The 19934-nt window shown below is 40.8% G+C and overlaps 4 protein-coding genes across 9 annotated transcripts in view; 1 reads left to right on the plus strand and 3 right to left on the minus strand.

The window, feature by feature from the left end:
- loxl2a (lysyl oxidase-like 2a) overlaps nucleotides 1-8539 on the plus strand; it is a 33268-nt gene extending 24729 nt beyond the window's left edge. For both annotated transcript variants that reach the window (XM_028575218.1, XM_028575219.1), the window contains 6 exons: nucleotides 820-985; nucleotides 1467-1707; nucleotides 2111-2226; nucleotides 2405-2541; nucleotides 3880-3991; nucleotides 6083-8539. In XM_028575218.1, the coding sequence (XP_028431019.1) occupies nucleotides 820-985; nucleotides 1467-1707; nucleotides 2111-2226; nucleotides 2405-2541; nucleotides 3880-3991; nucleotides 6083-6153 (843 nt within the window). In that variant the 3' untranslated portion in view covers nucleotides 6154-8539. The remainder of the gene's footprint in view (nucleotides 1-819; nucleotides 986-1466; nucleotides 1708-2110; nucleotides 2227-2404; nucleotides 2542-3879; nucleotides 3992-6082) is intronic.
- r3hcc1 (R3H domain and coiled-coil containing 1) lies at nucleotides 5555-13246 on the minus strand. 3 transcript variants are annotated; one of them, XM_028575221.1, is made up of 9 exons: nucleotides 13216-13246; nucleotides 11887-12016; nucleotides 10874-11011; nucleotides 10119-10656; nucleotides 9740-9915; nucleotides 9554-9624; nucleotides 9362-9457; nucleotides 9000-9140; nucleotides 5555-5911 (listed from the first exon to the last, which is right to left on the minus strand). In XM_028575221.1, the coding sequence occupies exons 1-8, from the start codon at nucleotides 13226-13228 to the stop codon at nucleotides 9031-9033; spliced, it is 1272 nt and encodes a 423-aa protein (XP_028431022.1). In that variant the 5' UTR covers nucleotides 13229-13246; the 3' UTR covers nucleotides 5555-5911; nucleotides 9000-9030. The 3 variants fall into 3 exon arrangements, with proteins under 3 accessions (XP_028431022.1, XP_028431021.1, XP_028431023.1); XM_028575220.1 differs by lacking the exon at nucleotides 13216-13246 and adding an exon at nucleotides 13046-13209; XM_028575222.1 differs by lacking the exons at nucleotides 11887-12016; nucleotides 13216-13246 and adding an exon at nucleotides 13046-13209.
- A 254-nt stretch (nucleotides 13247-13500) lies between these two features.
- LOC114554287 (golgin subfamily A member 7-like) lies at nucleotides 13501-16312 on the minus strand. Of its 2 annotated transcripts, none has more exons than XM_028576030.1 (6): nucleotides 16207-16312; nucleotides 15568-15690; nucleotides 15321-15473; nucleotides 15085-15186; nucleotides 14698-14757; nucleotides 13501-14358 (listed from the first exon to the last, which is right to left on the minus strand). In XM_028576030.1, the coding sequence occupies exons 1-5, from the start codon at nucleotides 16246-16248 to the stop codon at nucleotides 14710-14712; spliced, it is 468 nt and encodes a 155-aa protein (XP_028431831.1). In that variant the 5' UTR covers nucleotides 16249-16312; the 3' UTR covers nucleotides 13501-14358; nucleotides 14698-14709. The 2 variants fall into 2 exon arrangements, with proteins under 2 accessions (XP_028431831.1, XP_028431829.1); XM_028576028.1 differs by lacking the exon at nucleotides 16207-16312 and adding an exon at nucleotides 16086-16190.
- An 884-nt stretch (nucleotides 16313-17196) lies between these two features.
- rplp0 (ribosomal protein, large, P0) lies at nucleotides 17197-19757 on the minus strand. Of its 2 annotated transcripts, XM_028575200.1 has the most exons (8): nucleotides 19650-19757; nucleotides 19237-19344; nucleotides 18956-19131; nucleotides 18625-18712; nucleotides 18129-18275; nucleotides 17793-17978; nucleotides 17558-17698; nucleotides 17197-17424 (listed from the first exon to the last, which is right to left on the minus strand). In XM_028575200.1, exons 2-8 carry the CDS (start codon nucleotides 19288-19290, stop codon nucleotides 17272-17274), a joined length of 945 nt encoding a protein of 314 aa, XP_028431001.1. In that variant the 5' UTR covers nucleotides 19291-19344; nucleotides 19650-19757; the 3' UTR covers nucleotides 17197-17271. The 2 variants fall into 2 exon arrangements, with proteins under 2 accessions (XP_028431001.1, XP_028431002.1); XM_028575201.1 differs by lacking the exon at nucleotides 19650-19757 and having other exon boundaries at nucleotides 19217-19308.
- Nucleotides 19758-19934: the final 177 nt, after the last annotated feature.

Consider the following 19934-nt stretch of genomic DNA (forward strand, 5'->3'; position numbering starts at 1 on the left):
TGTGAGATCCTTTGATTAGAGTTGCCCTCGGGGACAACAGGGGTAACATATCCCAAATTAAATACAGGAGGAAAATAAAGTTAATGTTTATTCCTAAAACGATCCCACACACATTTCCAAAACATTTGAGCAACATGATCTTCATCTGGTTAATTACAGCTGACTCAGGCATAAATTAATGAACCTATGTAATAATGGCTCAATGGTGCTTTTTGCCCCCAACTGCTCCTTCCAGGCAGCGTTTCAACCGCTGCCTTCAAGGCACCTAACCCTAACCATAACCATAACCATAACCAGTGCCTCCCAACGGTGCCTTCCAGGCAGCGCTGCCTGGAAGGCACCGTTGGGGGCAAAAAACACAGATAAACATAATAATGCTGTGGACTTGAGACTTGGAATTAAGTTAGATTTAAAGGAGTAGTTTGACATTTGGAAAGAACACTTATTCACTTTCCAGTTGAGAGTCAGATGAGAAGATTGATGCCACTCATATCTGAGTGGTATCAATCTCCGTAAGAAGGAGAATAACTGTATTTCCAAAATATCAAATTCATTTAAGTCACAAAAATGACGTGACTCACTTTGGACTTGACTGCCTAAAGGCTTGACTAGTCTCCAGTCTTCATTTACATTAGACCTATGCATTTAAGGGACTTTGTCTCAAAAAAGTAGTAGTTCCGATTAAAAAATTAACTTTTTGCTTTTCAGCAGCACTTTTTTTACGTTATTTAACGTTAGAGGTCTGTCCAAACCAACTGAGGGGCAGCTTGATGGGATTCGGTTGAGTGATACCTAGTTTCTGTGCTTCTCTTTCATCAGGAAACATGGTACTGGCAAGGAGATGCCTCGGCTGATGCTATTTTGATGAGTGGAGTGAGATGTTCAGGAACTGAGCTAACTCTGGATCAGTGTCTACATCACGGGAAACACATTCTCTGTCCCAAAGGCGGTGGACGCTTCGCTGCGGGGGTCTCCTGTACCCAGAGTAAGAAACTGTAGAATACAAACACTGTAAACATTCAGAATCTTACAAAGATTTTCATGGGAGACATTTTGATGAGTAGGAAAAGCACATATGTAAATGAGGAAATGAATGATTGCTGAATTCCAATTAGCTGCTTCATTTTCCTTGTCCTTGTATTGTGCATGCTGGCTCACTGTCACACCATAATGGCTTACTGGAACACTTAAATAAAACAGAGCCATTGTTAATGTTATTACCAACACCTGTGGTTTTCCTACTATGACAAGTCAAAATGTCTGCGGGGAAATAGGCCTGTAAACTAGAAAACATATGCTTTAAAATAAAATGTGGTTAATACTGTAATATTATACTGTAAGGAATATTTCTTTTAAACATTTTCTCAAAGACTAACTTGATGCTGTATAGCTAATTGGGGAACTTTGATTTTGGGTGATACATGCTGCTCCTAACCACCACGTCCCTGTTGCTCTCTCTCTCCCAGCGGCCCCAGACCTGGTCCTCAGTGCCCAGGCTGTGGAGCAGACCACCTACCTGGAGGACAGACCCATGTACGCGCTGCAGTGTGCCCATGAGGAGCGCTGTCTGTCCAGTAGTGCCGACAAAGCCGACCCCAGCTCCTACCGGCGCCTTCTCCGCTTCTCTTCCCAGATCCACAACAATGGCCAGTCAGACTTCAGGCCGCGGGCCGCACACCACTCCTGGATTTGGCACGAGTGTCACAGGTGAGACCTCTGCTGCTTTTAGAATAGTGACTTTATGAAATCTGATCGGTTATTTTCAAATGATTACACTGGGGTAAATGATGTTATTGCTATTGCTCGATGTCAGTGTCATGAATCCTTTGAGGGGAAAACGCAGAGTAAAATACAATGTATTTATACAGTATTTCTGAAACTGAATGAAAATATTTGGGATGAATATTAAAACAGTAAATAATGAATTACCAACATCTAACTGTCCTGTAATGCCCTATATCCCACTGGAGATTAGGGCTTTCCCCTGTACTCCTGCTATAAATGCTGTTTGGAGTGGGTCACGGATAACAGCATGTATGTTATTGTGGAGCTGCTAAATATAGGCATATATAGGATGTTTCAACATTGTGTTCTTACTTGTCTGATCCAGACATTACCACAGCATGGAGGTTTTCACCCACTATGACTTGCTGACTCTAAATGGCACTAAAGTGGCAGAGGGACACAAAGCCAGTTTCTGTCTGGAGGACACTCACTGTGACGAGGGTGAATATTCTTCCTTCCCTTTTCATTTTATACTGTGGCTTTGTTTAGAATTGGGCTACTGAGTTCAGGTTTAACACGATTTCCTTTCATAAGAAGCAAACACACACACACACACTTTGATTTGATGAAAATATCTGAATGTTTTAATACAAACTGAAACTGTGCTGAATGCCGACAGGTATCCAGAAGAGGTATGCATGTGCAAACTTCGGGGCACAAGGCATCACAGTTGGCTGCTGGGATACCTACAGGCACGACATTGACTGTCAGTGGATTGACATCACAGATTTGAAGCCTGGCGATTACATCTTCCAGGTAAAACTTTCTGCTGCTGGAAAGATTGTCTCATCTCCAGCCAGCCTAGTTGTATAGACCAAACTGCTTGTGTTATACTCTTATTCAGACTTTAAAGGGAAACTACGCAGGTTTTTTTTTTTTTAAGCTTAATTTATCTTAACTGAACAGCTTCGGTGTCATTGGAATGGTTATATGACTTTTTTCGAGGTGAATGGTGGTCGTGTCGCTTCCCCTTGGCGCCTGTGACAGAAAAACTACCCTTGCAACTTTTGGCCGGTGAACTACTGGCCTCAGATTCAGGAAGTATTACGCGATATCAAGTCTCGTGATGTAACGAATTACTTCACGGCACGGCACTGCACGCATACGCCCATTCAGGAACCGGCTAACAAGGTAGCGATGGATTTTTTTCCAAGGGGGTTAGCGTCTGTCAACAAACCATCGACATATGTCAACAACCCGTAGGTCCTATGGCGCCATTTTGATGCTACTAAACGATCACCCGACGTTAGCATCCCATTGACTGCCATTCATTTTGACGTCACTTTGACAGCGAATAACTTTACATCTGAAGCGTTTAAAGAGGCTACCAGAAGACTTACAACTTTCAGACACGTTGCTCACGTCACATTTACGTTGTCTCTGTCAGTTGGAGGCTGCGCAGTAAAGCAAGAGCTCACCGGAAAAGTGCTTCTAATATCCTTCACTGGTCTCCGTCCAGAGCAACGGGGTCTATTGGTCCATTATATATATGTCAATGGTCTCTGTCCAGAGCAACGGATCTGTTGGTCCAGTTTATATACTGTCTGAGTTTTTCACACTTGAGCCGGCAAAAAAGAAGCAGAAAGCTAGGGAAGCATTGTCAGAGGAACAGAGAAAGAGGAAACTACAGACTGACCGAGCGAGGAGTCAGACACAAGTAAACATAGGAGCTGCCAAATATCTATTCCGAAGCTTAAAAGGGGGAGCTCTATAAAGAAACCTGCGAGTAAAAAGCCAGAAAACAGCGAAGAAATAGCCAAAACTGCATCACGCCACTTTAACAAGCTAGCAGGGGGTTGTTGAAGAACAAAGAGCCTTCTGACAGACACTTTGGCTGCTGCAGAAACAAAATTTCCAACCTCTGGGTTGCGAGACAAACTCTCGACATCCTCCACTAGAAAATTCTCTTTTTGAATCACTAATACAATACAACTCCTAACATTTTCTTTTTGAGACAGTTAGGTCACCCTGCCACCCTCTTAGTCTAGGCCAATCACTACATCTGTATTATTCGGTTCTTAGTGGTGCTTAAAAAATGACTTGTGGAATGAAAGAATGTTTCTTTGACATTTAACTTTTTTTTGGATCTCTCAGGTTGTGATAAACCCCAACTATGAGGTTGCAGAATCAGATTACACCAACAACATTATGAGGTGCCGCTCCCGGTACGACGGACAGCGAATATGGACGTACAACTGTTATATAGGTGAGACCATTAATTTAGAAGGACCATAACTCCTCTGCATTATGATTACGACAATTACATTACCGGTAACTATAGTAGTCAAGATTCAAGTTCAGTGAAAAATGAAGCCACATTATAGACTATTTGTATTTTTCATGAAACATTCATTGTGTAATGAAACGTTTAGCGCAGTTTAGTTGTATAATATATACAGTATAATAAATACGATGACTTCCTGTTTCTGTCCCCTAAAAATCGGGTTACAGTTTTTATACTTTTCACCTGATGTAGGTGACAAAGGGTTACTGTGACTGCACGGTTTATTTAAAACTTTACACTCACTGAAACCTTTATACAACGAATCAAGTTAGTTTCGTAGTTTCATGGGATGGTGAAGTATTTAATGCTACAATTAAGTCTTTTCCCTGAATCGACTCAACGGATGCAGTTAAATTCTACAGGTAATCAACAAGGTGACGCGTAGAGACACTCTAGAACAACGGTCACTCCTACATCAGGCACAAAAGAGAAGTTCAGGGAAACATCCCATTTCAGCATGACAGAAAATACATTACTTGACATTCTTTAAATACAAACTTTAATTCTCTCTTAATGGCATTTTGGCCAACCACTATACAGAAGTAAGACTGAGGTTAGGTCAATGGACCTTTTCACAGCAGACATTTTGACTTGTCATAGTAGGAAAAGCACAGCTGAAATTGATAACCTTAATGATGGCTCAGTTCCATCAAGTGTCCCAGTAAGATATTTCAGTGAGTCATCATGCACAATACCAGGGCCTCTCCTAAGTGGAATGCAGCCATCAGTAATGGGTTTGACTACAACTGTGCTTTTCCTACTATGACATGTCAACATGTATGCCATAAAAAAGGTCTATTACATAGAAATGACAGTACAGTAACAAGTACAGAGGACCTAACATTCCAAGTTTCAAAGCTCAAACTTTTGTTGATCAAAAACCTCTGAAAGTGTTCTGTATTGGAGGACTGACAGAACATGAACACAACAGGCAACAATCCTAAAAGGTTGTTTTGTATCATTTAGAGGAACAAAATAAATATTAAAAACTTAAACATCTTGCAACTTGTTTGCAAAAAAATAAGTTTTAAAACTCAACAAAAACATTAGAAAATATCTATTGAGTCCAGCATAACATTGCGGTTGCATGCGTTTTCCCTTGCAAATGTGTCTCAATTGAAAAGCTGGCTTTTAAAAACAATATTTAGTTTTATCTTTTTAGCACATCGGATTCTGTTAATGGATCTACATTACATTTGTCAGTTAGAGTTGTGCACTCCATATAAAAATCTGGCTGTAACTAAAGTGGACAATGTAACAGATATCTTCAACTAAATCCTAAAAATTAATCTGTGGAGGAATTCAGCATTAAGTTGAAAAATAATTACTACTTACAGAGAATTATGCAACCAGTCCTGCATCACCTGTGCAAGGAGGAAACAAAATATCCCTGTCTGGAAATGAAACCCTTAAGCACTTTAGTTTTAAGGCAACATGCAATCAAATCAAAACAAGCTAGGAACTTCTCCAGTTTGCTCCAGTGCATTTTCTATATGAAATCACCATTTGCATTAGCCCCTTTCATAATTTAGCTTTGTTTTACAATTAGTGATCTAACGGTGAACAACAGGAACCAAAACAATAATGTGGTCAGGTTCAGCTATAGAACAGCAACTTTGAGTCGATTGAATCGCCACCAGCGTCAGGGACACTTCAGCAGGCTGGAGTTTGCAGATGGGTGGCAGTCTCCTCCTTCACCACATAAACGCATTCACCGATCAGTGAAGCAGGCAAACAGTGCAGGACGGCAGTCCTACTCTTCATGATCAGCTAGCAGTTTGTGGCCACTGTGGAGTCTCTACGCAGGGCCAATGAATGGAGGCAGACCTCTGCTGGACCGGTCTGTAGAAAATAGAAAGCCTGTTAAATGATATTTCAGACAGACATGTCACCTAGCTGTCCTGTCAAAAATTAAAGGCAGAAAAGCCACCAAAAAAATTAAAACTATATATATTTTTTCCAATTGTGGCATTACTGGTCATCTCATCATACTTTCCCTGTCTGACTTCACAGGTGGCTCACAGAGTACAGAAACAGAGGAAACATTCCCTGGACTGCTGACCAACCAGCTTTCACACAGGTAGACCAAAGATGGACATCAGACGGATGGACATTCGGGAAGCATATATTGATATTTGACAACCACTAGAGGGAGCTGTACTGTTTTGGTTTCCTTGGAGCCGTGCTGGAATGTTGTTGGGTTCAGGGCTCAACTGGTACAACGAGTCAATAGGAAAATGAACTGCTTGCTTACTAAATCTTTTAAACCACATTCAGCTGTACAAAAGTGTCCTTATCGCTTAGTTTCTTAGTGCCTTTATGGTCAGTAAAATGTCATTTTTGACCTGGTGCTTACTGGGAGAGACTTCAGGGAGGGTTGCAGCCAAATAACTTATTAAATTAACTGTGCCAAAGATTTCAAGAGTTTGGGAAAAGCCTCAAAACAAGGCTGCGGTCGAATAGTAAAAATAAAAAATAAAAAATGACCCCCTACGTCTTTTCCTTGACCTCGATGTAAAATGTCACGAGGTCAAGGAAAGATGTGAAGGACAGTTTATGAAAGACAACTGCGGTGCTCAGAGAATCCAACAGTACACTAGGCTACGTACTCATGAGACGGTGGATGTTTTGACGTGGGTCGGCTGTGGTGAAATTACAACTTTCCAAAGATGGACTACTTATAGCGCATCTAAGAAACTTTGGAGCGTTTACTTGTTTTATGCAGGCTCTCTAAATGTGGAAAACCCTGTGAAAGACATCATTACCAAGGTTGGAATTGGAAAAAAAAAAATTCACAGTTACAAAAAGTAAAACGAAATGGGTTTCAACAGTTGCTCACCCTCCTGTCCACTCATTTTATCAACGTGAATCCCAATTAGTATAATTGTATGAATTGTTAAATTAGAAAACATCTAAAAACGTAAGATAGGCACATAGTTTTTGTGCACGACCCGAATGGTGCGTCGCTTTAAATGTTGCTGTCACAAGGAATTGTGGGACAGCATTATTGGTTTTCCTTTCGTAAAGGATGGTCCAGTGTACCCTATGCTAAAAAGGAGATCAGAAAGAAAGCATTGAAACACCTTTCTTTAGCATTTAGAGAATTCGGCCAGCTCTTATCATGGCTGCCACTTAGATACTTCCGGGTCATTTCACTCCGTTAGGAACCTTCCTAAGGCCGCCTACACACGATAACCCATTTGCTCACTGTCCACCACTAGGTACGGCGCAGAGCAAAGCGCAGGTTTACGCCATCGAGAGTGGAAACTGGCAAAGCCATTTCCCGTTGCTAGGTAACGACAAGTTTGTTAATATACACGTCATGCCTATTCACAAACCTGGTAATCCCATCCGACTGCTGACATTACACCATGTGTAAGTTTTTCTGCCGACTTCGTGATAAGTCTTTAAAAAAGGTGTTGTACAGTTCAGGGAACGCCGAGACACAGAGGATGAGCTTTTCTTCCATTGTTGTATACGCGTCACTTCTGGCTAAGTCGCGTACAGCGGTTATCGTTGGTTGCGCTTTCGATCAGGTCAGCGGCAACGAGGTCAAAGTTTAAATAATTTTAACTCTGAGCGCAGCACAAAGCGGCAAATCCGAGCGCTGCGCGACGCCAGGGGTAGCACAGCGCATAGTTGGGCAGCACCGCTCTCCTTATCGGAAATCAACAGAACGGCCCGCGCAAAGCGTTTAAGCAAAAAACTATTCGATCGCAGCCCAAAATCCACTAGATGAGACCTTCACCTTTATGTTGCGTTTGCTTGGGATGGTTGGATGAACAAGTCTACTGCTAAACCTGGTGCTACAACTGAATATTGCACTGATGTTTTTCCCCAAAACAGCTGAATTCAAAAGTGGGGCGTTTAAAAATCACATTTGATTCCACAGTATTGGATAGTTAAAGGTTTTAACTAGAAACTGAAAACAAATACAGTACATGATTATAATTCCTATAGAGCAACATGGTACAATCTATGGCAAGAACAAATAATTCCTGTTTTTAAAAAGACTGCATTTAACTTTCTACAAATGATGACAACTTGCAACCAAAACTATAATATAGGCTACCTAAAGTTGGATTTCTTTTTTCATTTACCCCACAGTAGATTAATCAAACAGTTGCTTGGATTTGTTCCCTGCAGTGTTTTCTGACAAGCTTTTCAGTCATGGATTGTCAAAATTAAGTGGGAATGTGCTTTTCTTCAAGGTTGTTATGTTCCATATACTTGAGCTCACTTTTGTTTTATTTATTGATTATTGTTTTTTGGTTGTTACAGTAGACACGCATTTTCATCTTCATGATCTGAGCATCCCCTCAGCTTCTTTCTCAATGTCTGAGTTTTGTTACATTAACTGGGATATCATTGTGGATGTACTGTAAAAGCCACAGATGTATGTGATAATGCCTCTTCATTGTTTTGTGAATTAGTTTTTTTTTTTATTATTATAAAATGTGGCATATTCAAGGATCCTTCATTTAAAAAAAAAAAAAAAAAAAAAAAAAAAGTGTACTTGTTGCTCGCTGGTTATATTTTGTATGCAAGGGTGAATGCAGAAAAGAATTGCATTTCAAAATAAATATTGGTGAAAGCTGATACCAATGTACAGAATGTTATGAGCCTCTTCTATAATGTTTCAGGTAATATAAGTGCTTTAATAAAAGGAACCTTGGATAAAAGTGGAGAGACATCAGTAACATGACAAAATTACTGTATAGTCTACAGTTAATGGTTTTACATATGCTATTCCAAGTTCAGTGTTTTGATCACTAGCAATCAAATCACTATGTTAATAGTTAGTTGAACAAAGAATGGAAAAGGAAAACAAATTAATTTCCAACATCTCCACACTACAGCAAACTCCACAATTCTGTGTGTGCTTTAGAAGGCCTAACACTTAATGTGTCACTTGTGGTGGTCTGTTCACCTGTGTTAGCCAACAGCGTTGGCTATGCCCTTCAGTATTGCTGCACTCTGCCTCGTCCCTGCAGCCCCAGGGCTCTGGTCACCATCCGCCTGGCAACAGCACAGTCTGTCCTAGGACGTTCCTTCACTGGCTGGATAAACTCTGGAAGACAGCACAGAAACAACCATCAGATCCAAATCATCCAGTGTTAAAATAAAAAAAAAAAAAAAAACTAATTACCAGACTGAATACTAGATACCACAGAAGGGCTCCATGATATGAACAAAATAAAAAAATATATTGCTCTAGATCTCTCTTACACCACAACATGCATGTTATTCCAAGTAGCTACAGGGCTCGTATAAGCTTAGTGAATCACCCACCTGCCCGTTTGATGGCCTTGCCTTTGGCTTTTTTACTCGCTTGAGCCAGTGCTCTTGCCTTCAGCATTGGATGGCAGATGGACATGGCATGGAGTGCTGCACATGACATTGCTGTACGTTAGTACATTTTTAGTCATTCATCTTTTAATCTAAATCCCAGCACCACAGTCATTGTGCAGCGAGGACTCCTACCTGCCGTCTCACTGGAGAAAATCCCCAGGGCATGTGTGTCATCTACCCACTCGATCTTCATTCCACCATCACTGCGAGCGACAGGAAAGAACTTTAGGAGTTTGGTAGCTAGATCAATTGTTTGAGATTCTTAAAATGTACTTACATTGGACATATGGGATGTTTTTCAAAAGTCTCTGATCGCACCTGTAGTCTGTGAAAGCATCCATGAGGTCATCGGTTTTGAAACACTGTGGGAAGCCGTAGATCTCGATCACGTGGGGAAACGTCTCCGGGCCGATGCACACAGTCTCATAAGAGGAGTAGTCATTCTCAACGTGCTGAATGGAAACAGTTACTGTCTCTTTCAGATGTGCCTTGATCTGACAGGCCAAACACAAAATGAACTGGTTATAACTTAATGTGACCTCAACGTGAAAGAGTTTAATGTAATATGAATGTTAATCCAAATACACAAAGTACATAGCAATGGAAAACATTGATAACAGATAATTATTTATATGTATAAATTAAGTTTCCATAGAAAAATTAAAGCATAACAAAAAACAAACAAAAGCAGGCTTACCTCTTCAGTTACATCATCGGTGTCTGTGCATAGGTCTTCCTTGCCCTTCTCATCCTCCTCCAGAGTCATGTCACTGAAGCAGGACACGGTCTGTACCCAAACTAGGGGCTCAGCTTCATGCACCACCTTTTGTTTCTCCTCCTGAGGACAAAGTGCTGAACTGTCAGCAACAGGGTTGAAGACACCCTCTGCTACACTGGGGACACATTCCTGCCTGGATGTGCATGAGGACTTTGTCTTTTCTGTAGTTTCGGGACAGAAACAAGAGTCCGATTGACTGCCGAGGCAGCTACAGCTACTTGAGGCTGGACTGGGCAACTCTTTGTCTCCTGAGGGTCCGTGTGAGTTTTGTAAGGACAGTCTCTCCCGGGCAACTCGTGGCATGTAAAGGGGTTTGTCCGGCCTCTTAGGTCCTCGGCTTCGCGATGGGATCGAAGATTTAGGCTTTGTGTTGCCATCCGTCTCCTCCCCGCTTCTTAGGTGATCCTCACACAGGCCGTTGTTGCTCTCCCAGCCACTGTCTTCCTCTACTTCACCCCTACAAAACAGAAAAACACCAAGGTCTTCAATTATTCTACAAAAATTGAAAAGCAATTTAAACTAAAAGAAAAGAAAAACCACAACGTAAAACAAAGATACAAAAAGAACGGGCTTTATTTTTTTACATGAATGGCAAATTGCACATACTAACAAATACAGCAAAGATGGTTATTGCTTAGTTACCAAATAACTAAGATCTTGTATAAATTCAGTACCTGAGCTCAGAATGGCAGACCACCACCCTACGGCACCAGCTCTCCCCTACTGAGAAGGTGGTGAGCTCTGGCAGGTCCTCTATGGTCCTATGGATCAGGTATCGCAGCCTGCTGGGTAGAGTGGGGAACAGGAGCACGCTGGACAGGGACACAGAGGGCATGACAACAGAGATATTTTAATTTTGACAGTACAAAAAGGAACTTACTTATTTTTAACTTGGCGTCGAGAGGATTTAATGTCAATGAGACCACCTGATTAAATAAAAAGGTTAAATACAATGGCCAGGATCTCATTTGCAACAGCAGAAGAAATACATTATCTCACAAAAGTGAGTACACCCCTCACATTTTTGTACATATTTCATTATCTCTTTTCATGGGACAAGAAACGACACGTTGCTAGACATTAATGGCTGTGTGTTGAGTTATTTTGATGGGAGAGCACATTTACAGTTATACAAGCTGTACACTCAATACTTTACATTGTAGCAACGTGTCACTTCTTCAGTGTTGTCCCATTAAAAGATATGAAATATTTTCAAAAATGTGAGGGGTGTACTCACTTTTGTGAGATACTGTAAGTACAGTGAGAAGACCCACAACAAAGAGGCAGTCTGTCACACACCTCTTTAAAATGTCCAAAATTAGTTTATATTTATCCAATAGGATGAGACGTTCAGGTTTTAAAGTCACTGGAAGTCGGTCTGAGTCTACCCAAGTTTGAGATTTACTCGTGGGGTAGGAATAGTCCCTGGTCTTTTAAACAGTTTTAAAACTGAGAAGAGATGTCCGTTACTGAGGCAGCTCTTGTAGGGTAGATTTATCAATAACAATGGTGTGTGGTGTCCTTACTGCTGTCCTACTTTTCCATAATTTATAGTAGTAATGAATACTGAATACAATATTTATCTCCCTGATGAAACTGTGACGGAGTTTAAAACGTGAAATTGTACAAATGTTCAGCTGGCCAATTCCGTCGTGTATTTTCTTTAATTGTCGCAACCTTAACTTACCTCCTGCCGTTGCTTTTCTGTTTGTATATTTCCAGGTCATTCTTGACGTGATGCACGAATTTATTTTCTTGCTTTGGAAGATAAATGCCATCGAAACAAGGAAACGCCAGGGTGGACAGAGGGACGGGTCCTATGGACAGTGTGAGATTAGAAACCGAGCTAGATCTATTAGGTTAGCCACGTTAGTTCAAGCTACGTAACGTTAAATAAGAAAGCTAGCTGGGTATGATGCGTTTTGATTTCCTAAACCACACGTTAACGTTAACTCAAAACAAAGCTAACGTTAGCTGCTTTAACGTTAACTAAAGTGGGCTTACCGTTATGGTCAAATTGTACTCTTTAATTTTTTTAATTTTTTTTTAGTGCGATGCTGCAGCCGTGGGGTCACCGGTGACTACAATTAAAGTCCCAGGCAGCAGTGGTTTAGTAGCATGGATAAGGTAAATTCAGTGGTAGTTAGCTTTTAGCTTCCGGAAGCAGATTCTTTTTTTCTCCAGAAGCAAGATATCCGGTATGATTTCTTCAGAATAAAAGCGGCGTTCCTACAAATTTAGATAAACCAAACAAATAAGAAAACGCAATACACCCACCTAAAGGATTATTAGGAACACCATACTAATACAGTGTTTGACCCTATCACATTTCTAAAGAATGCTTCCAGCACCTTGTTGAATCAAGGACACAAAGAAATAGCTAAGACCGTTCTAAAGGCGAAAGGGATCCCCCACACCATTACACCCCCACCAGTCTGCCCAGTGGTAACAAGGAATGACGGATCCTTGATGTCATTCTGTTTACGCCAAATTCTGACTCTACCATCTGAATGTCTCAACAGAAATCGAGACTCAGACCAGGCAACATTTTTCCAGTCTTCAACTGTCCAATTGTAGCCTAATTTCCCTATTTTTAGTGGAGATGAGTGGTACCCGGTGTGGTCTTCTGCTGGTGTAGCCCATTATTTGAGTCAAAGTTGATCTTCCATCAGCTTGAATCACTCGGCCCATTCTCCTCTGACTTCTAGCATCAACAAGGCATTTTTGCCCCCCCCAGGACTGCAGCATACTGGATGTTTTTCCTTTTTCAGACCATTCTTTGTAAACCCTAGAAATGGTTGCGCATGAAAATCCCATTAACTGAGCAGATTGTGAAATACTCTTACCAGCCCATCTGGCACCAACAACCATGCCACGCTCAAAGTTGCTTACGAGAGAAGCTGCTGTGTCAAACTCTCCTTTTATTTCACCTGTCTTTTCAGGAATTTAAGTTTATTACCCAGTCTCCTTGCCTGGGACCTGTAACACATGCCACGCTCAAAGTTGTTTAGCTCACCTTTATTTCCCATTCTGACATTCAGTTTGGAGTTCAGGAGATTGTCTAGACCTGGACCACACCCCTAAATGCATTGAAGCTGTTGCCATGTGATTGGTTGATTAGATAATTTCATTAACGTGAAATTTAACAGGTGTTCCTAATAATCCTTTAGGTGAGTGTAAGTCATGTGGTAATTGTTTTAAGCCAAATACCGTTTTTGGAACCCAATGTCCACACAATACTACAGCTTAGTCTCTTCAAAGCCTCTCATATTTGAAATAAAGTCAAACACGAGGAGCTATACATGTTTCAGGAAAAGGCTTTTTATTTAGATAGAACATAATATTTGTAAGAAAAGTACACCAACTGTATCAAACACCAACAATGGCAATCATCTGTGGAGTTGATAGTGTTTAAGGTTTCTGTGGTGTCTGGTGATAATGAAAAAGGTGATGACATTCGCAATATAGATGGTGAATCTTATTAGAAGCATGTAACAGGACTGTTGAATATGATTTGGGAGATTTAGTGACGCTGTACTAGGACAGTGAGATGGACATATTTCAAAATGCACTATGCCACGCTGTTACTTTGAGATGGACTTAATTACAGTAAACATGCTCTATTTTCAGTCACAAAAAAATCTGTTCTGGAATTCGAATGTGCATGTTTTACAAGACATGAACCCACCCACAAAAAAGTCACAGTCATGCACAGCTAAGAAAACATTTACCTCAACAAAGGCTACAAACAGCATGTTAATACTGTGGAGCACTGCCCATAACTCAATTACTGCTAATAGACTGTACCAACAACTCCATCCCTACCTACTTCCTATAACAGTTCTTGGCAACTAAACATGATTTGACTCTATATTATATTTGCACAAAAAGAAAAAAATGTACAAGTCAAATCAATTATATTTATCATGTTTTTTTTTTAAAAGTTGCATTTAACACAGTGGCACTGTTTATAAAGACGGGTCTTGATCAACTAGGAAATCATTTTTTACATCACAGCATGTATAAAAAAGAAAATATAAACACTTTTGCAAACATAAGGATAGGGAGACATTAGAGTACTTATAAATAACAAAGAAAAGAATCAGATCAAAACTGCTGCTGCCAGACAGACAAAGAGCATCTGGTCAGAGTCACCAGTCTATACAGAGAGGTAGAAAGAAAGAAGAAAATCTTGTTAGCATTAAGAATAGACAATGGAGATTTCAGTGTGATATCTTATTTTAGGTTTTGACTAGATGGTAGTAAGTGTCCTGCTAAATGATTACTTATTCTCAAATGATGGAATTAAAAGTTATCAGAGATCAATTTGATTTGACTGTGGCTAAAAAAACAAAACAAGCTTTGTGGCCAATGTTTTGGGATATATCCTTAATATAATCCTGATTTCTTAGGTTAAGGGCAAAAAATGTCAAATTAGAACTCCCAAAACCTTTTCAGTGGACCTCTTCAATAAAAATACAGAAGAAAGACTCCATACCCCCAAGGTTCTTTATCTTCCAGAGCCAATACTTCTGTCTTCAAAGATGGTAATTTCAACCTAGAAGATAGCAAGTTAAGGAAAATACACAATGCTACATGCACATTTTCTTATATAATGAACAAAAATGTACTGTTCTTAGCATACAAAGTTACACAAGGTTAAATTTACTACCTACCTTATATAGCTAAGTACCATTTTTCTCTAAGGTTTAAAAGATACTAGTTAGTTTAGAAGTGGTTTGCACAATTAGGCACACATCAAAGAATAACCTGGCCAAGCATGTAGATGGAGATATTTATACATGAGCCAGGCAACATCTAAGCCAGTAAGCCTTCAATACTTGTCTACACCACTGTTTACTGCCTTATGTCAGGTGAAGGATACAACTCTGAGGCCTCTCTCGATAGGGTCAGTCAACAGCAAGCCCCTGGGAGCATATATCTTCTCATTCTGGTCCTTAATGTACCTTGCAATCTTCTTTAACACCTGCACACACAGAGAGAGAGAGAGAGTAGCACACAAATTAAAGATACACATTGATATGTAGATCTGTCCAACCCACCAGAGAAAAAAATATATGAGCTGGCGATACACACAGCACAACATTAAAGCAGTTGCACCTTTTCATAGTGTGTCTCCATACAGAGGAATATTGTATATGCAGTTAGACAAGCCAAGCAGCCCTCCAAGTAAGACTCCGCCCCTAGTTTCTCTGCCTCTGCGTACAAGTTGTTTAGAGTCTGGATGGTTTCCTCAAACTGCTGCTTATCAAGCTGAAACCACACAAACAGTTTAGATATTACACACAATATTTTAACATTCAGTCAACAATTAAAGCATCCATGTAAACACTGTAACGTTACATACCCTTGACTCAAGTTCAGAGGGGAACTTGGTCTGGAACTTGGAGATGGTTCCTGAGCTGTAGTCTCTCTGGACAAACACCTTGGAGGAGACAGCCGGCTGCTGGAGGTCCTGTAAACTGTGGGTCTGGACAAATAACCAACATTTAGACGGCTTTCTTACATGAGGAATATCTGTCTGAAGGGTTGGAACAGTAGCACCTCACGTTACTGTAAAGCTAGAAACACAACTGAGATAAATCACGACGCTTACACGTAACCATCATCAACTTAGCTACTTGAAACACTTAGCTAACGTTAGCTACATACGCTAACGTTATTATCAAGCTAATAGCTACCACAACTAATATATTTCATTTAATTCTAATCCGATGACAACTACTACATACAGCGTTATATGATATTGGCAATGTTGATGTAGGTTACTGTAGAACATAATGAAACAATAGTAACGTTACAATATAAAAAAAAAATCGTTTAAGATACGGGGTAAGGTTAGCTAGCTAACTTAGCTAATAACACGTTTGCTGGCCCATCAAAGCCGCTGGAAAGTATGTCATTGTTAGCCTTCATCGCCCCAAAATTAACCCTTAACACGTTATATTTAGGCAGCCAATTTAAACATTTAAAAACAAAACCTTACCTCAGCCATATTGGACGTCTTCCCTATAGCTGCTGCGCGCATCTAAGCTCCAGCTCCACCAGCCCAATTCAACTTCCGGCCCGTTTTTTTTTTTTCAGAATAAAGGTTTTATGAGTGATAGCCTGGATGCCAGGCGAAGTTAGCCCCGCCCACAACATTCGAGGTCGGGAAGTTGGCATATACAGTCTATGTAGAATCTGAGTACGACGACGTCAGGCTACAATAATACATCATTTTACATAGAAATATTTCGATTTCTTTTTATGGGTGTCCTCACTGAAGTCTAACTACATGTGGATACCATGCAATTCCACACTAACATTTAGACCCGTGTAGTAAACTCAAGTAGATAAACGTTGGCAGTCCTTCAGATCAGGCACATTTTAAAGCCAAAACCGCACTATGCAAGTTTGCCAGATCGGGTACATATTGAGCGGATCTGTAGTTCGAATGAGGCATGACAGCAGTAATTGACAATCCAGCTTCCAACCTAGAGGGGAACTGAAAAGGAAAAGTGCTTTGGTGTTGCTTTGAAAGAGTTACTTATTGAATTGAAACTAGTTTCAATGATACAGCACAGCCAAAACGCCAACTGTTCTTGATACAGGCAGCAACTACATGTTGCTAGTTAAATTCCTAGCATCTGTTACCTGCTGGCATGTCATTTCACTACAAATTCCCAGTTATGAAAACACTTAAGACTCTTCCATTTCACTGCAAGATTTTATTTTGCAGGCCAACACACCCAAAACCGGAGTCTTGCACTTTGTCAGGGTCACACCAATTTAGGACTCAAGAAACTGAATTCACTGGATTTAATACAACCATTTTGAGCATCAGTTTATTAACCAGCAAACCATGTGCAATCAGATCACAAGTACTTTATATTCTCTACCCACTAAGAGTCCGTGTATGACCATAGAGCACAGCATTCGGCTGCATGTTTGTCTAGAAGCAAGCTTCCCTTTAAGCAAAGAAATTCCCACAAGGTAGATGGATGTAAGAGACTTTATTGAATCATGACGTTATTTGACTCATATCTGGTTTGTTCGCTGTATTTTTAAATTAGTCGAACAGACCGAAGCCCATGTCATCATCCGATTCCTCAGACTCTTCCTTGACCTCCTCCTTAGCAGCTGGTGCTGCAGCAGTCTCAGCTGCTGCTGCAGGTGCTGCAACAGCTACAAAAGCAGATGGGTCAGCCAGGAAGGCCTTGACCTGCAAGGACAAAAAAGGTAAGTTAATTTCCATTTACACCTAGTGATTTTCTGGTCATACAACACCAAAGTAAAGATGAATGCCCATTCTACATGTTAACTAATGGGGACAAGTACTAATTTGATGTGCACACCTTATCTGCCAGGGGGAAGGAGTAGTCTGTCTCCACAGCAACGGCCAGTACTCTCTTGTAGCCATTGATGATTGTGTGGGGAACAGAGGCCAAAGTGGGGTAGCCAATCTCCAGACACACACTAGCGATGTTCCTCACACCCTAGATATCACAATATAGCGAACGATATATATCATGTATACATTTCAAAGAATTTAGTTGCGAGGACTTCTTTCTTTACAGAAGAGCATCTCACCTCCAGGAACCTGGCATGCAGACAAGCCTCTGTGATGTCAAGCACCTCAGGACTGTAAACACTGCCATTGTCATACACCTGCTGGATGTTGAGTCCGTAGGAGAAGGGTGAGATGTTCAGCATGTTGAGGAGTGTGGCCTCGCTGGCACCAACCTTGTCGCCAGTCTTGATCAAACCGACGTCACTCTAAGGACAAATATTAAAAGTTAGACGCAAACATTTTGCTGTACATTCAGTTTAGTTTGACAAACCCGTTTCATTTAATGAGACTGGGACATTTAGTGTAAGCATACAGTGAAATTCCAACTATCACAATATAGTAGTTTTCAAACTCACCAAGATTTCAATGGTTCCCCTGGAGATCTTAGTGGTGATACCCAGAGCCTGGAAGAAAGAGGTCTTCTCAGGACCCAGACCAGTGTTCTGGGCTGGCACAACCACATCACAAGGGGCGATGGCACCAGCACGGGCAGCTGCAGGTACCTGTGGGTGAGATTTTGTTTAGTATGCTACTTTAAGGCTAAATTAGTTTTAAGCATGGCTGTCCAAGGCTAATCACAATCAGTTTATTTTTTTAAATCAATGTCTGAAACCTTACGTGCCTGGCAGTCGAGGGATACTGACTGACAGGTATAGCGAGGAGACAGTTACTGTTTGCAGGGGGAACGACAAAGCAGCACCAAACAAGCTGCATTGTAACTTATCCTGCACAAACCTAGGTTTCTCTCACTGTGTTGCCAATTGCCAAGAGTTGTATGGGGTGTACAACTGGATGAATATACTAAGTGCAAGTATCTGCACCACACTTCATATTTCTCTTGAGGACTCTTACCTTGTTCGCCAGCAGCAAGTCCCTGATCTCAGCCAGATCCTCCTTGGTGAAGACAAAGCCCACATTTCCTTTAATGTGAGGCAGTAGCCTGTCAAATCATGAAAATACCTGTTAAATGTGAGCCGATTGACATTTAAAAAATATAAATAAAGAAGAAAAAGTGTCACATGTCTGAAACCTTGCGTCCCTGGTTGTCAGGGGGATGTAGACAGACAGGGATAGCTGGAAACAGTTTATTGTTTGCAGGGGGAACGACAAAGCAGTACTACACAAGCTGCATTGTAACTTATCCTGCCATTTAATAACTACAAAAGTAGAATAGTAAACTCACTTCTCCAAGGCAGGATTGTTCTCCAGGTGGCCACGAATGGCTTTGCGCATCATGGTGTTTTTGCCCATCAGCACCACGGCCTTGCCACGCAGAGACAGACGGATGGTCTGCATCTGCTTGGATCCCACATTGTCTGCACCCACAATGAAGCATTTTGGAAAGTCATCCAGAAGTTGCTACAAATAGACGAATTTTAATTATATACATTCATATTTACAGCATAGAAGTGGATTTATTAAGCCAATGTAAATATAAACTTACATAAGCCAAGTCCTACTTACGATAATTTTCATAAAATAGTTGGACTTCCACGTGGCCCTGTCTTCCCTGGGCATCTTTGCAGTGCTTCCAAGGATCGCTTAACAGCTGGTTTAAAGACAAGGTAATACCTGCAGACAAAGAATGAACGAGTTAATAGATGTACTTCATAAATAGAACGACACAATATGCATGGTACACCCCGAAATGTGCGCGACAGTTAGCTAGCTAAAGTTAGCCGGCTAACAGCAAGCTAGCAACATTTTAACAGGCCGCGCTAGCTAGGTTAAGTAACATCACCGCACTTTTACACTACAAAACACGTATCTCTATGTGTTAAGATAGTATCTCATGAAGCAAAAAACCCTATATGTCGTAATTTCACCAAATACAGGGTTTCCCGTTTTCAGAAAGAGAGAGAGAGAAAAATCCTTACCGGACACAAGAGGGTCGCGTGAAAGAAAGAGGAACAGGAATGGCCGCGAGAAGGATATATACCAAACAATGACCAATCACAATGGAGTCATGGGCGTCAGCTGCACACCCATTGGATGGATGATGTGTCACTCACCTATGTAACCACATTACCACCAATAAGAGGAATCTCATTATAACATGCAACCAAACAACGCTTCCTCCTTTTCGACTTTACTTAACAAGCGTGGTGTAATAAAGAATTATGTGTCTGCCTTTCGAATAGGACTAATCTGGCAAAATTAAT

This window comes from Perca flavescens, chromosome 4 (genome assembly GCF_004354835.1).
Source record: "Perca flavescens isolate YP-PL-M2 chromosome 4, PFLA_1.0, whole genome shotgun sequence".
Classification (NCBI taxonomy): Eukaryota; Metazoa; Chordata; class Actinopteri; order Perciformes; family Percidae; genus Perca; species Perca flavescens.